Raw genomic sequence first — 16,546 nt, forward strand, 5'->3', positions numbered from 1 at the left:
AAAAAACTCCTATTTTACTGCATAAAAAACATGATAAACTAGACTCAATAAATCTCCTACAAGTTAAAAACTAGTCGACACCCATAATATGAAATTTGTTTAAGCTAAGACGGAAAAAGAAGACAAAAGGCAACATGCTTTGTGTGTTCAAAGTATGGCAAAAAATGCTAACAAATATTTGTCATGTTTTCCTACGTCACTTAAAATACAAAAAGTCGACACCTTTAAATATTACCTTCGATAATAAGATTATAGATGGAATATTAAATATGTAACCATATTTTGTTTGGTTGAAATATAATATTTTAGTGTTTAGTTAATGAAATTTAAAATTATCTAGAAACACATTTACTAAATTGTTCTTATTATAAAATTTGGTTTTTTAGCAAGTTCTTTAATATTTTGTAATTTCAATTTTCATAAAATTATGATATCGTAAGATATGATGTTAAAATAAATTTATAAATCAAAATTATAAGAACTCATGAAGAGTGATTGCATCACCACCCATAATTATAATAATTAATACTAAATTATGACACGTCTATGATATTGGTGAAAAACAATTACCTAACAGAATTAACATAAAAACCAAATGTGGCTTTAGGTCAAATGGTAAAGTAAAGATAGCTAAAACTAAGATGTATATAGTTCACATCTTATGATTACTATTTATATGCATGGATTTATTTAGATTTATTAGATTTATCAAAATATAATAACAAAACATAAAATCCCTCAAAATAATATGTGTTTTTTTATATATAAAAATGAAGGGGTATTTAGTATTTTCTTAATTGAGTTGAGATTAGATTGGGCGGTGGCACAACTCATTTGAGTAATTACTTGAAAGGTAACAGACATTTATTTTATGTAAATTCTTAAAAAACAAACACATGATGAAACTTGAACCCAATGCATCAATCTTTAATATCTTAATTTAACTGTATTAACCAAAGCCTCATTTTTTCAAGGATAAATCTCAAAATTATGCAAGAATTTTCATTTAATGTGTAATTGTATACTTGAGACTTTAATTTTGATTTAATCATACACATTTAAAGAAATAAATACATCAGTTTCTTTTTATATTGGATCAATATAATTATTCATGTATGCAAGATATAAATATAAAATGGTGTTATATCAATAACTGTATTAATAATTTACAAGAATTGGATCAAATCAAAATTTCATGTATAAAATTGCACAAAATCAAAGTTCATGTATACAATTACACTTTAAATCATAATTCATATATAGTTTTGGGATTTATCCATTTTTTTATTATCAATTTTTATAAATATATTTGTTATATAAAGTTTTTTCACTCGCATATTGGGTGTGCCATAATTTTGTTATTATTTAAACTACTGATTGAGTTAGGGCTAGTTTGGATGGGCGGTGTGTTTACCTCCGGTGAGGTTAAAAACAGCGGTGGCGGTGAGATTAGTTACTGTAGCGGTGAGATTGGGTACTGTAGCGGTGAGATTAGAAATAATGGTGGAGTGTGTGTTTGGATTCAAACGCAGCTGTAGCGGTGAGGTGAGAATGAAAAATGACTATTAAGGACATCAGATTAGAATTGATATATAATAGAAGTTATTTAAATTATTTTAATTTTTTAAAATTATTAAAATATGCAAATTCATTTAATAAAATATTAAAATGTATCTTCCAATATTTTAATGAATTGTATAATTAATTTAAATTAATTATTAGATAAAATGATAATTATTTTTAATTTTTTTATAGTTATAATTAAATTTTTTTATAACAATGATAAATATTATTTTCACAAATAATAACATTATACTTGGATCTAATTTTGAAGTATCTAAACGGATGATTTTTAATAAAAAAATATAGTAACATAAGACATAACAAGTTTCATTATTACTAGAAATTAGGTTATGATACAAAATGTGTTTACAAATATTGATTCATTAAACTAGTTGCAATGGTTTCCCTTAACATTGTGATTTCAAGGTCACTTTCTCTGTTAGAAGAACTCGATTCACCTCTGTCAAACTGGCTTGAAGAGACTGGCATGTCCGGTATATTCTCAAATTCTCGAAAATCCTCATCATTTAACCAAGCATGTCTTCGAATGTAATTATGCAAAACCATTGTTGCAATAACTATTAAAACTTGCTTGTCGAATGAATAACTTGGAATATCTCTTAATATTGGCCATTTTTTTTCCACACTCCAAATGTTCGTTCAATCACAAAGCGTAACGAAGAATGGGCATGATTAAAGATTTCTTTTTTTCCAGATACTTGATGATTACCTCGACGAAAATCAGGTAAATGATATCGTTCCCCCCTATATGGACCTAGAAAACCTGTCATTTGTGGATATCCGGAATCCACAAGATAATATTTTCCTGCAAAAAAAGTAAAACATAATATCAAGTTTTAAAATAAATTAAAAATTTTAATATTTTTTATGTAAAAAGTAATTAAAAAATTAAAGTTCGACCTGGTGGAGGGTGTGGAAACTTCAACTCTTGCTTTCTAAGTGCTTGCAAAAAAATTCTACTATCATGTGTTGTTCCTTCCCAACCAGGAAATGCAAAAATAAAGCACATGTTGAAGTCACAAGCTGCCATAATATTTTGAGTTGGTTCACCTTTCCGTCCGATATAAGGTATTTGAGAATAAGGCGAAATGCATGCTTTTATGTGTGTTCCATCTATGGCCCCAATACAATCCTTTAAAATAAATACAAGTAATGAGATAAAAGTTAAAAATAAATTATGTTTTAAAAATATAAAGATTGTGTAAATTTTACCTTAAAGTGAGGCCAATATCTTGTATCATGTCGAATATGGTTCGGTACTTCCTCGAATTGACCTTCAATGGGTTTAATTGTGTCTATTCCCATTCGAGCAAATATATGCAACATATCAGTAAAAATTCGACTAACAGTTTCCCCAGATCGTTGAAATCGCTCTGTTGCATTTGAATTTGATTCTCTATTTCCAAGAATGTACAATGATAATGCTAACTTCTCCATTGCCGATACTTTCCCATTCTTTAAGCCATAATTTGTTTGCAAATCATGCAACAATCTGTGAAATATATTTTTGGCATCCTAAAACTAATCATGCAACGATCATCGTGCCCATTTAATACTTCGTCCACCCACATTTGACCAGTATAATTTGAATCCATACGCGGTTGCATAGTGAAATAAGTTTCATGGTGTACCAATACACTGCTTAACACATATTCTTCCTCATTATGATAATTGTTGTGCTCAACTTGAGTAACAATTGTGGCTATTCTTCGTTGAGCTTCTTCACTTAATTCAGAGGTATCATAATTCATATCAAAACTATTATACATATTGTCAAATTCATCCATAACCTGAAAAAGTAATCAAATGAAAATAAATCCTTTAAAATCTCGTGACATTCTATACAACACAGAAACTTGATTAAAAGCATAACATAAAAATACCAAACATAAAAAGTAGCATACATTAGTTTTACATATAAAAAAGTAGTATAGTTATATTACAATAATATTTCTAAGGAGCTGATGGTGGAGGTGGTTGATGGTATGGTTGGAAGGGAAATGAGGATGTTGTTACCAAGGATGAAAATGATGCAATTGGATTTTGTTCAGCATACTCACGTCGAAGCCACCAAACCCTATCATCTGGATCTAAGTTCAAAAATATTTCTCGTTTCACCGGTATTTGGAACATTTTGGTGGAAAAATAGTACAGTTCATCTCTTTTTGGAATTTCATCTCCCAAAGCACGCAAAGCATCCATTGCATTTGAAATAGTATATTGAGAGTGAGGAAAAATAATTTCATTCATTGACTTCCTTGGACTAGCCATACTCTCACACAATTTCTCAATCTGAGTAGTTAATGTATTTCTTGATGATTTTCTACTTGAACTTGATTTTTTTCCCTTACCGTGTACAGCCCCAAGTGTTTGCTTTCTTCGATTAGGGATTTCATGAGAAGGGTTTGCTGGTACCTCATCAGGGGGAATACCTTCATTCTCGTTACTATGTTCATCTGAATCACCAAATCCCTCATAAGGTGCATCATCTCCCATAGGAACCCCACTTGGAAGAACACCAGACGAAGGTGCCCATGCGTTCTCTCCGGTGCTACAATGCCACCAAACATTTGCCACATTAACTCATTCAATCGTGGCTCAATTCCTTTCTTCTTAAATCCTTTAAAATCAGAATTTTCCTACATAAAATGCTAAATGTTAAATGTTATACTAAGATTTTTATAATTGTAAATTATTAATTTCAATAAACTTTATGCATTAAAATAATGATAAAGTTAACACTAACCTGTATTTTTGCAGCCCACCATTCTTCGGTAGCATCGACCGTCTTTTTAGATGGACACCATCCAATACCTGTAGATTCCTTAAGCAACTCCCTCCATAACCTCCATTCCTTTTTTAATGTATCCCACTTATTTTTCAATTGAGGTTTTCCATAATTTTTTTGTGTTTTTGCTTGAAAAAGAGCAATGACATTTTCCCATCCTTTTGAGTTTAGATGAGTTGTCGGTCTATTGCCAGCATTGACTTCATTCACGCAAAATTCACAAAATATCAACATCAACTCATCATCCCAAACAGCTTTTGTTGCTAAGCTACTATCTCCCTCCACAAAATTTCGTGTCTTTACCATCTATTATTATTTTGATTTTAAATGTCAATAGACATAAAACCATAAATATATAATTAGATATAAAAGCAGTGGTGATTAATTTCATTGGAAATGTATAACTCTTTAGCAATAAGTCCTACATCATTACACTAAGGGAATATTCGTACTCTAATCACAAGTAATGCAAAATAGCTTTTGTGTTTATCTGCTATTTGAGTTAAAAGTCTTTTATTCTCTATTACTTGTGTACTTAATTTTATCTACCTTTTCCTTTCAATTTTAATTGCTTGTTGATGATGTTCAAGAGGCTAGTATTGGCTAATGAAGTTTGCAAAGTCCTTATTGCATGCAAGGTAGCAAAAATTTAAAAGCAATTGCCTTTGCATGTCAGCCACATGCACTTGCATATGCATACATACATGTACCGAATTTGCCAATAAGGGCTCAGTAGCTTTTGTTTTTTTCGTATATGCTTTCCATTATGTTATCATTGCTTAAGCACTTAAAGTTTGTGTATGAAAATACAGTAACTTGAACAAACAAACTAATATAATGTATGAAAATACTTATCCTTCAAAATTTTTTTATGAACCTCTAAGTTGTAACCTTTAATAAAAATGTTGGTTAAAACCTTTAATATATGAAAGTGGAGAGTTGCAAATTTTTTAATTGACTACTTTATATTTTTTTTAATTTTTAAAATTTTAAATACAATGCAATTTCTCCATTCCCATCTCCCCTCTTCCATCATTCCCCTCTTCCACCGTTCCCTCCTCCCATTTCCTATTCCCATGCAATACCCATTCCAATTTCCCCTTCCACCGTGCCGTCCTCCCATTTCCCATTCCCATCTCCCCTCTTCCATCGATTCCCCTCTTCCACCGTGCCCTCCTCCCATTTCCCATTCCCATTCCCATTATCAACAATACCAACAGCAGTAGCAGCAACAACAGAAACAGCAATAAGGGTGTAAATCGGATGAGGTTAAAACGATCTGGGTTGGTGACCTTGTTCATTGGATGGATAAAATTTTTCTCCACGGTTGCTTCTCTCATACCGGCGAGGTATAAGCAAATACAATAGTGTGGTTATAGCATGAAATTGATAGATGCATGTATTGTCATGAAGCTTACACTAGATCTTTTTTTGTTTTATGTTTTGAGGAATCTGTTGGTTTTAGTACTTTGCTGCCTTTTTTGTTTGCGGGGTTTAAAGATAAGTTAAGGTTTGAGGTTTTTTACTAATATTTGTGGTTTATGTTTTTAATGTAATTACAGTTTTAGAAAATAATCTGCCTTTATGGCCTAAAACTTTTTGCCCAGAACATTAAAGCTAATTAATTTAAAGACAAGGATTGTTTTTAATTGAAGCTAAACAGATGAATAGACCGTATAGTTGATTGCCATTATAAAATAAAATTGGATAATTGCCAAAAGTCAATTTAAGCTGTGTTGTAGATTGCCTGGATGATTAGCTTTTGGTTAAAAGCAATTTACATCTCGTTTCATAAACATGGAAATTTAATAATAAGAAAAAAGACCTCTTATTTCACATCAAAACTTTGCTGCTGATGCTTTCAAGAAAAAGAACAAGCTTTGCAGCAGTAGGAATCATAGTTGTTATAAAACTAGACATGTAATGACTTTTCATGTTGGGTGTTAATTAGGGGAGATAGGCTGGATTACGAAATCAATTATGCTTAAAATTCATTTTCCCCTGCTACATGGACTCCTCCTCAACACTCAGAATTTTGTTTAATATAGGCTTTTTAATGTAGATAACTTGTTGAACACATAAAATAGGATCCTCTTGTTTTTGTTTAATATAGGCTTTGGATCAGGTGTCTTAGCTCGCTTTGTTGTGGAGTGGGAATCGGGTAAAGAAGGTTGCACAATGCATGTGTCTCCTGATCAACTTTGGCCTCATACCAAGGTTCGATTTTTTTCTTATTTTGTTTTTTTCCTCTTTCTTTTAAAATAATTTCCTCAATTCTTTTCTTATACTATTTTACTTATGTTCCTTAGTATCATTTGTCAGCCACTTTGTTTCTTCAACATTTCTTTTCTTATGTCATATTAAAAATTTCATGGATTAAGATGCTATGTTGGCTCATTTTGCTGCTTGGTATGGTATCATTTATTTCCTGAATTTTTTAGAATTACTTGTGCCATGGTGGTTTACTTCTATGCTCGGGTAAAATATTTTATACCTTTGTTAGCTTTTGTTTTTTTTTTAAGATTTGCTGATTCTTAGCACATATAGATCAATTTTTTCATCCTTTTTCTTTTTATGCTTTACTTCATTCTAGTACTTCGGCAAACTCATAGATTTTACATGTTCAATAATTTTTGTTAACATCATTAGAAAATCTGAAATGCATCACTGCAATTGTTAAGGTGTATTCTGTTAATATTATCTATTATTTCTGTCTCGATGCTTAAGGCCTGGTATGTTGAAGTTATCTCTATTCCTTATTTTTTGGCAGATTTGTTACTGGAAATTATAGGTTGTAATGACTTTTTGGAGTCCTTTTACTTGATTTATTTTCCATTCATCTTTCTAAAGGACTTAATAATGCAGGTATTTTTAGCTTTTGGATTTGTGCATAAGATTACTACCTTTGAGAAGACAGCTGAATTTCAGGTCAATGAATTAAATCTCCTTCTTCCTAGATTGATTGGTTTGCAATTTTTATCATTTATAGCTTGTTTGCAGTTTTTGATCTGTTTAATTACTTGACTAGTGTTCTTTGTTTATATATAGTCAGGGATATATATATATTGAATGGGGACTGATGCTATTGAAGTAGGGGAGACTCCATTTGACTCCTATCCTAGTTCCTTTGAGGTACTATTTTCGACTTCCTTTCACTTTTTTTTCTGTTCTAACTTTGAATCTATTGTATAATTTGATCGTTATCGGGAATAATTACATGTATTTGTTTGTGTTTTTTCTTTGCTTAAGCAAGTGTTAAAAGCCTTGGAAATTCGATTTGTACCCTACAAGCTTTAAGTTATAATGTTTTTGAGTTTAGATGTTTAGGTAATTTCATTGTGTATGACTTAAAATTATAGTTAGTAATAATATTACTGTAAACCATGCTAAATTATAGGTCCAAAGATCAAAAGATAAAATGTTGCTACCTATGGGATAAGGTCAATATATCATTTAGAACCAGACTACTCAAAAGAAAAGCAATAACAATAACAACAATAATAACAGTGAGTGACAGCAAACCATCTCACCTTGAAGGAAGAATAACACTTTCTAACCAACCGTCCAAATGTAGACTTCCCCTCTCAATAGAGAAAAAGGTAAATGTTGAGCATGAGAAAATAGAGGGAAAAAAACACAAGATATCTCTAACTTGTTAGTTTGATAGAGGAAACAGAATATCCTAAGCTCCCACAACCAAGAACAAAGTAAAAAAGAGGGGAGAAACTAGCAAAAATGAGGGACAAACCAGTAAACAAGGGAGAAACCAGCAAGAACGAGGGGAGATTTCTGCTGTTTTGTTCCCAAATCTGAAAACAAATAAGATTGGGAAAGAAATTAGTTTAACATCTAAGGATAAAATGGTAAATTAATAAATTAAAGTAATGGTATTATTGTCTCCTAAATATGTCTATTGCCCCAGCTTGTCCTAACTGTTGCTTTATCCACCAGTCAGCCCAAGGCTGTCCAGTGCAGTAGAAATCTCTCACTGTGCTGGCAGCCAACACATCCAAAGGTTGTCTCAGTTGACTCCAGTGCAGTCAGATTGATATTAAAGGAGAAAAAATCCACCGCACTGTTGTGCGTTGCCATCCAAAGGGGGCCTTAGTGTTTGAATCTCGGATAGGAAATGACTAAAAATCATTATTTTAATATGAGGGTATTATTTCTTAATTTTTTTTAATATTGTTATATAAAATGGAAGGATGTAACTCTTTTAGGGTATTTTAGATAAATAACCCAAAAAAATAAAAAATTATGAAAATGACTCATGGAGTAGAATATGAAACCATAATACATTGTAAATTGTGTAACAAATACTAACCTAAATATATATATTTACCATTATAAAATGTCTGATTTTGTTCATTGAATCTCAATCTAATTAAAAAAATATTAAAAAAACCAAAAGAATTAAAGATAGCAAATATATTATAAGGTATTTATATTTCTCAACTATTTTATATATATTTTTAAATTTAATAGCTCAAACTAGCATGTTAAAAGAAATTTAAAAATGGATGGACGAGATTTAATATTGAGCGGGGTTCAAATTTTATTATTGATATTATATATTTATATAGTTTTTTATTTATCACGGAGTCTTTAAGATTTAATAAAATTATTTATTGATTTTGGTTTCATAAGTTAACTTGACATTAATTCGATAAAAAATAATTAAGAATATATTTTTAAAAAGTAATAAATATTATTGTAATGATTTTTTTATATTTTCATTTTTCTATATAAATCTTTCCTAAAATTTTAAAATAAAATGTCCAAGGGAGTGAACCAAAGACTAATGAAGAAGATATCACATAAACCCTTTACTACTCTACCTATAAATATATTTTTATATAAAAATTTTACATAATCAAGTATTCATATTTATACTTATTATAAAATCTTTGACTAAGTTGGTATTATGGATTAACTAAGTACTAACTTAGTTGAGAAAAGATTAATATACTATTTCTTTTAAATGGTAACTATTATTATTGAGATAACTTATTTTATCTTTTCATACTTTTATTTAATTTTTAAAAAATAAATAATAAAAAATCGTATATATAAGGATCTAACACATATTTAATAAGATTCATAAACAAATTCTTTACCAATCCTCCTATGATTATTGTTGAGAATTTTCAAATAAATATATATATATTTTTTGTATATTACAAGAGGAGGGCAAAGCCCTAACAGCAATACGACTAGCGTGATTCAAACTCAAGCCATACTTGGGGCGATGAACACTCTAATCATCACGTCAACACATAGGATTCATTAAAATAATTTTTTTTACTTATATTGTGAGTATGATATAGTATATATATACAAGAATATATAGAGAGCCGAAGTGTAACACCCTATACCCGACCCGGTCGCCGAGCCCGAGTAACAAGACGCTACACCACTGTCACAACATCACACATTACGGTAACGTCTTATTAGCATGTGAACATTATCAAATTTGAACATTTAGGGAGATTCCAAGTCAATAGTACCTTAGGCACTACAGCAGAACATGTTTTTAGCGGCGTTTTTTTAGGTCTTTAGCGGCGCTTTTTAACGCAACTAACTCTATTTCCGGCGCTTGTAGAAGCGCCACAAAAAATGCCGCTGACGACAACATCGCTAACTTTTGCGGCGCTTACATAAAAAAACGCCGCTAAAGATCATGTTCTTTAGCGGCGCTTAGAAAAAAACGCCGCTGAAGATCATGTTCTTTAGCGGCGCTTAGAAAAAAACGCCACTAAAGATCATGTTCTTTAGCGGCGCTTAGAAAAAAAACGTCGCTAAAGATCATGTTCTCTAGCGGCGCTTAGAAAAAATGCCGCTAAAGATCATGTTCTTTAGCGGCGCTTAGAAAAAAACGCCGCTAAAGATCATGTTCTGTAGCGGCGCTTTAGAGGAAAACGCCTCTAAAAGTAATGTTCTATAGCGGCGCTTGTTCAAAAACGCCGCTAAAAGTAGTGTTCTTTAGCGGCGCTTATTTCACAAACGCCACTGTTTTGATATGACTTTTAGCGGCGCTTATTTCACAAACGCCACTGTTTTGATATGACTTTTAGCGGCGCTTTTTTAAAAAACGCCACTAATTTTGGGATTTTTTTTAAAATAAAAATTTTAGTTTTTTTCAGCCCTTCTACAACAACAAATCAAAAGCAACCAAATCTAAACTAACCAAAAACAATAAATTTATATAATATTTCAAATTAAATGACTAAAATAATATTAATTGATAAATAAAAGTGAATTCATACTTTTCTTTACAAAAGCGTTAAAAGTATTTATGCAACATACACTATGACGGCGGAAGTTGCGACTGCTTAAACATCGTCATCATAATCTGAAGCTGCTGTTGAAGTTCGTTGTACTTTTTGCTCTGCTCTGCTTCTCTCGATGCCGCATCTTTTTGAAGTCGTCGCTGTAGTTCTTCATATTTCTTTTGAACCTCTGCTTCTATTGCTGCTTCTCTCGCTGCTTCTCTCGCTACGGCCTCTCTTCCCTCGCTGCCGCCTCTGCTTTAAGTTGCTGCTGAAGTTCTTCATATTTCTTTTGAACCTCAAATGTGGTCGCTTGCATCTGAGCCATCTGGTCTTTTAACCTCTGAACTTCAGCATGAGATTGACTCCCCGAAACCATGTATTGGTGCGAGCTGGATCCAAAATATTGGGTTGGGCTGATAAAAGATCCTTGAAATCGAACCCGACCATACTTTTCAGGACCTAAAACTTCAGTAATAATCCGGTTATCAATGTCTTCAAGATGAACAGAACTATCACTAGAAGCAATCGCTTCGTACTCCGTCTTTTTTTTCCTTTAGTTTTTCCTAATAAATAAATCACATAGTTAGGAATGCAATATATAGTAAAAAAAACAAATGCAATTTAACAATAGTCGCATTACATGCAATGAATTAAACCATTAGAAAATAAACACTATAAATAACTAAAACAAGTGAAATCATATTAAGTAAACGTACCATAATTTCACCAGCTTCAGGAGTCATAGCAGATCCATCTTTCTTCTTATGTGTAATTTCAAAAAGTTGTAGGGGTCCAACTTTTTGACCGGATGACCGTTCCTACAATATAGTACTAAACTCATTATTATTTAATAGAAAGTTATACATATTTGAGAATATTAAAAAATTAAAAATACCTCCGCCTCAGCTACACATGCAAAACTTCTCGACCCGGCTGTGTGAGTGAATTTTTGTTGCTGTCGGCTGCTTTTTCCAACTCGTTCACGATCCTACGTTATAAAATTTTTAGTACGTAAATAGTAAATACTATAAACCAAAATAATTACAATAGTTTGGAAGTACGTCGTACCTCGCCTTTCTGAGAATGTCAAAATCTAACCGCATCTTCCCATTGGTACCTCAACATACCTGGCGGGACATTTTGCAATTTCTCATCGATGGTGGTTTTTGTCTTATAATAATTTTTCTTCAAAGTACTTTTATTGTCTCTCCATCTTTTTCCCAATGCCTTCTTTACATAAGCATCGGAGACCTCTAAAGCAAACCTCGCCTACAAAAAACACAAGTTAATAAAGTAAATATAAATGAAACTATTTCCCAAGCATTACAGATGACATTAACATTTTGTTACCTTAATATTATCGAGGGCTTGGTTTTTGTTGCTATCGGGCATTTGACGCCATGACTCGTAGTTGATAGGCAACATATTCGGATTTCGTGCTAAAATGCCCATGTATCCTGTTAAAAGTCGAGCTTCTGATCCAACAGGCTGACCAAAACTATTTTTGCATACCTTAACACGCTCGACTGGATCTAACTCGTATAACTCTCTAAGTATCGTACGACCTCGACCTCTACGCGTCCCACCATTTTCAGCTACAAATGGTATATTATAATATAAGAATTTGAAAAATAAATCAATTATAAGTCAACACGCATGGAATTAATGTAAGTTACTTTGAACTTCCGTAGGATCCTCGTGTGTAATCGGAACATTCGAAGATCCAATTGCTGTCTGTTGTTCAATACTATTTGTTTCTGTCGAGTTTGGATCATTTTGAACAATGCTTTCCCTTATAATTTTTCTTCTAGGCATTTTATCTGCAATACACATAAAATGTAATTAAACTTAATAACTAATTACAACAATAACAGCACATATAAAATAGTTGAGTTATATAATAAAACCAAGATTTAATACTATTGTAAGTTACATATAATTAAACAATTGTAAAATCTTACTACATCATTATTCGTAAATATCTTCATCCGTATCCTGACGAACCCATTGAAATTGTGCACTAGTACTAGGGATATTATCGTTTAAGTTTTGTTCTGGAAATGGCAATGTTTCTGATCTATCGTCGATGTTATCTCTACTTCCACTGCCCATGTCAAACAAGTCTCTAGGGATGTTACGGAGTACAACGTACCAACCCTCATCAGTTGGATCTTTTGAGTAAAAAACTTGTTTGACTTAACTTGAGAATACATACGACTCATCTATCAGTTGTTGTCCTGTGTGAATCAATCGGTCAAAGTTCACCATTGTAAAACCAAATTGATCTTGCTTGATTCCACGAGCTGTATTAACATCGGCCCAATCAGCTCGAAATAAGACAACTTTCCATTTGTCGTAGTAATCCAACTCAATTATGTCAGTAAGCTGTCCAAAATATTCCACATTTCCCTCGACAGGATTATTGTCCCTAGCGCTAGCATAACTTGTAATTGCAGAATTAACAACTATTCCACAATTTTGCGTTCTCCTCAACCTCTCGCGATATTTTGTATGAAATCTGAATCCGTTGATGAGGAACGCACTATATCTTTTAACCACTCGATTTGGACCTTGGGAAAGCCATTTAACTTCGTCGCTTACGCTTTTCCCATTCCAAACCTATTGAATGGAAAGTAAACTAAGTAATTAAAAATGTTATGAGAAAGCATTATAATTTGTAAGCGAAAGCTCCAACCACATACCGTTTGGCTTAACCATTCATAAAAAGATTCTGTAAACAACTTATTGATATCTCGATGTTGTGTTCTTCGGGAGCGCGAACGAGATCTCAATATTTGTTTGTACTCACTATGTTAAAAAAAATGTGATCTTTGTTAGAAGATAAACAATTTTTAGTTTGAAAAAATATTTATAAAATTTGTAGAACTCACTTCCGTAAAGGTTCCAATGATTCGTGGTGAAACAGAACATATCGATGTGCTTGTACCCACGATAAATTATCTAATTCCGCAATTTCAACTTTGCTGATTGGTTACTTTGGAACAAATAAGTATCGGCTAAGTCATAGTCCGTGAGTCCAGCATTCCTATTTGGTCTGTTCAACCTTGTTTCGACATCTTCCAAATATCTTGATCAGAAGGTCATACATTCCTCTGCTAAGTAGCCTTCAGCAATCGATCCTTCTGGATATCGCTTGTTGCGGCAGTAAGACTTTAATTTGGATAGGAACCTAAACACAATATACAACATTATCAAAAGTTGTAACTAAAGGCATAGAGGTGAATGAAGGAAAATTTTAAAAATAATTCTTTAAGACCTTTCTATGGGATACATCCATCGATAGAAAACGGGTCCACCAAGAATTGCTTCGTATGGGAGATGAATTATCAAGTGAACCATAATGGTGAAGAAGGAAGGTGGGAAGATTTTCTCCATGTTGCATAAAGTCAAAGCGGCTCGATCCTGTACCTTCTGAAGTTCTTGAACATCCAAAACTTTGCCACAAATGGCTTTCATTATGTTGGATAGTTCAATGATACAAGACGTCACCTTCTTGGACATACAACATCGTAGAGCAACTGGCAGTAAATCTTGCATCAAGATGTAATAGTCATGTGATTTTAACAAATATAATCTTCGATTTTTAACACTAACACATCGAGAAATATTTGATGCATACGCATCCGGAACCTTTATATCCTTCAACACCATGCGAAATAGTTCTTTCTCCGTCTTGGACATTGAGAAAATAGAATGCGGCAACCGATATTTCCCATTCGGAAGTGGATTGGGATGAAGATCAGGCCGAATTCCCATTTGGACTAAATCAAGTCGACACTGAAGATTGTCTTTTGATTTTCCGTCGACGTTCAAAATTGTACCCACAATGTTCTTGCAGACATTTTTCTCAATGTGCATAACATCAAGATTGTGTCGTAAAAGGTGATACTCCCAATAAGGCAACTCAAAAAAAAATACATCTTTATTTCCACAAGTCCGCCTCATTAGGATCGTCCTCTTCGTCGGAGCTTTCATCAGCTTCATCATTTGATCTTCTGTTTCTTTGTGCGTTTGGCGGTTGGTTCATCTTCCCATAAATGAAATTCATATCTTCCAACATGAACAAGATTTCAGAGCCACTAGTCTGGGAAGGAGCTTCTCTGAACTCTTCAGTGCCGTCAAATACAGAACTCTGAAATCTAAATCTATGATTTTTCGGTAACCCCCAATGATGCCCTATGTAAGAAAACTTCTTCCCATTGTACAACCATTGCGAACATGTTTGTGTAGCACAACAAGGACACGCATAACGACCCTTGGTACTCTAACCGGATAAATTGGCATAAGCAGGAAAGTCATTAATGGTCCACATCAAAGCCGCACGTAAATTAAAGTTCTCTTTTCTTACCACATCGTATGTCTCGACACCAGCCCATAATTGTTTTAACTCTTCAATAAGTGGCTGTAAATAAATGTCGATATCATTCCCGGGCCCTTTCTCACCAGGGATAATCATAGATAAGATAAGGGAAGATTGCTTCATGCAAATCCACGGAGGCAGATTATAAGGAACAAGCACTACTGGCCAAGTACTGTACGCAGTGCTCATGATCTTGAAAGGATTAAATCCATCAGATGCTAGCCTAGAAATTTATTGTCAAATGATTTCCAAGCTAAAGAATCTGCCGGATGCCTTAGTAATCCATCATCGGTTCGTCCATCATGGTGCCACGTCATTGACTCCGCTGTCTTCGACGACATAAAAAGCCTTTGAAGCCTTGGTATGAGTGGAAAATACCGCAAAATCTTGATTGGCTTCTTTATCCTCTGTGCATCATTTTCATCGTCGTTCCCTTCTGTGTTTCTACTAATCCAACGGGAGTGGCCGCATACATGACAGCATTGTTGGTTTTTCGATCGCCCTAATACAACATGCAGTCATTTGGACAACTATGGATTTTGTTGTACCCAAGGCCTAAATCTTTTATCATTTTCTTCATATATTTGCATGACTGAGGGATTTTTGCAAACGGAAACATTTCTCTCAAAAACTCTAACAGCATTGTCAACGAGTTTCCGGTCCACCCTCCCAAACATTTTAACTGGAAGAGACGAACACAGAATGAAATTTTTGAAAACTTTGATCCCTCATACAGTTCTTCGTTCATGTCATTAAATAGCGCGTAGAACTTCGCCGCTTCTCCATTCGGCTCTTCATGAGGTCTACTGCCCGATTCGGTAAATGCAGTTCCACCAATATTACAGTCATCAGATGCCACAAAATCCGCCGTGAACGACTGCACACCATGATTGTGCATATTAAATGCATCCCGCAACATACCTTCCATGTCATCCCCTCTTTCAGACTGATGGTAATTGGCAGTACCAGGATAAGATACATCCATCTTTAAAGAGGAAGTACTAGGCGGGCATTCTCCATGAAAAAGCCATTGCTTATAACCCCGAACAAACCCATCAACAATTAGATGCTCGTATACAACCTCATGATAATGCCAGTTTATGTTGACACACTTCTTACACGGGCAAAGAATCATGTTCTCTTGGCTTGCATATTGAAATGCAAAATTTAGAAAACCCTGCACTCCATTTCGATAACCGTCGCTAACTCTTGACAAAATCATCCAAGAACGGTCCATTTCTTAATTCTTGAAGTCTGACATTGACAATAAATTGCACGGGTTTAGGATTTAGGAATAAGTTATGTATTATGTAAGTTATGTAAGTTATGTAAGTTGTGTAAGTTGTGTAAGTTGTGTATTATGAAACTTATGTACGTTATGTCTTATGTAAGTTATGTATTATTATGTAGAGTATGTATTATTATGTAAGTTATTATGTAAGTAGGGATGTAGGATATTATGTAAGTTATGTAAGTTTTTGTTTTTGTGTATTATGTAACTTATTTAATTTATGGATGTTA

The 16,546-nt window shown here is 33.1% G+C and overlaps 1 protein-coding gene and 2 long non-coding RNA genes across 4 annotated transcripts; 1 reads left to right on the forward strand and 2 right to left on the reverse strand.

Moving 5' to 3' along the window:
* Positions 1-2,276: 2,276 nt before the first annotated feature.
* LOC121223111 (uncharacterized) lies at positions 2,277-2,631 on the reverse strand. Its single transcript, XR_005920501.1, has 2 exons — positions 2,485-2,631; positions 2,277-2,389 (listed from the first exon to the last, which is right to left on the reverse strand). It is a non-coding gene; the product is annotated as an uncharacterized lncRNA (long non-coding RNA).
* Positions 2,632-3,469: 838 nt separating this feature from the next.
* On the reverse strand, positions 3,470-4,380 carry LOC121223112 (uncharacterized). The gene is made up of 2 exons (XM_041104134.1): positions 4,331-4,380; positions 3,470-4,235 (listed from the first exon to the last, which is right to left on the reverse strand). Exon 2 carries the CDS (start codon positions 4,078-4,080, stop codon positions 3,538-3,540), a length of 543 nt encoding a protein of 180 aa, XP_040960068.1. The 5' UTR covers positions 4,081-4,235; positions 4,331-4,380; the 3' UTR covers positions 3,470-3,537.
* A 992-nt stretch (positions 4,381-5,372) lies between these two features.
* On the forward strand, positions 5,373-7,841 carry LOC107941995 (uncharacterized). Of its 2 annotated transcripts, none has more exons than XR_001695737.2 (4): positions 5,373-5,721; positions 6,498-6,589; positions 7,238-7,300; positions 7,421-7,841. It is a non-coding gene; the product is annotated as an uncharacterized lncRNA (long non-coding RNA). The 2 variants fall into 2 exon arrangements; XR_001695738.2 differs by having other exon boundaries at positions 5,401-5,721; positions 6,486-6,589.
* Positions 7,842-16,546: the final 8,705 nt, after the last annotated feature.

The sequence above is a fragment of the Gossypium hirsutum genome, chromosome D11, assembly GCF_007990345.1.
Source record: "Gossypium hirsutum isolate 1008001.06 chromosome D11, Gossypium_hirsutum_v2.1, whole genome shotgun sequence".
Taxonomy (NCBI): domain Eukaryota; kingdom Viridiplantae; phylum Streptophyta; class Magnoliopsida; order Malvales; family Malvaceae; genus Gossypium; species Gossypium hirsutum.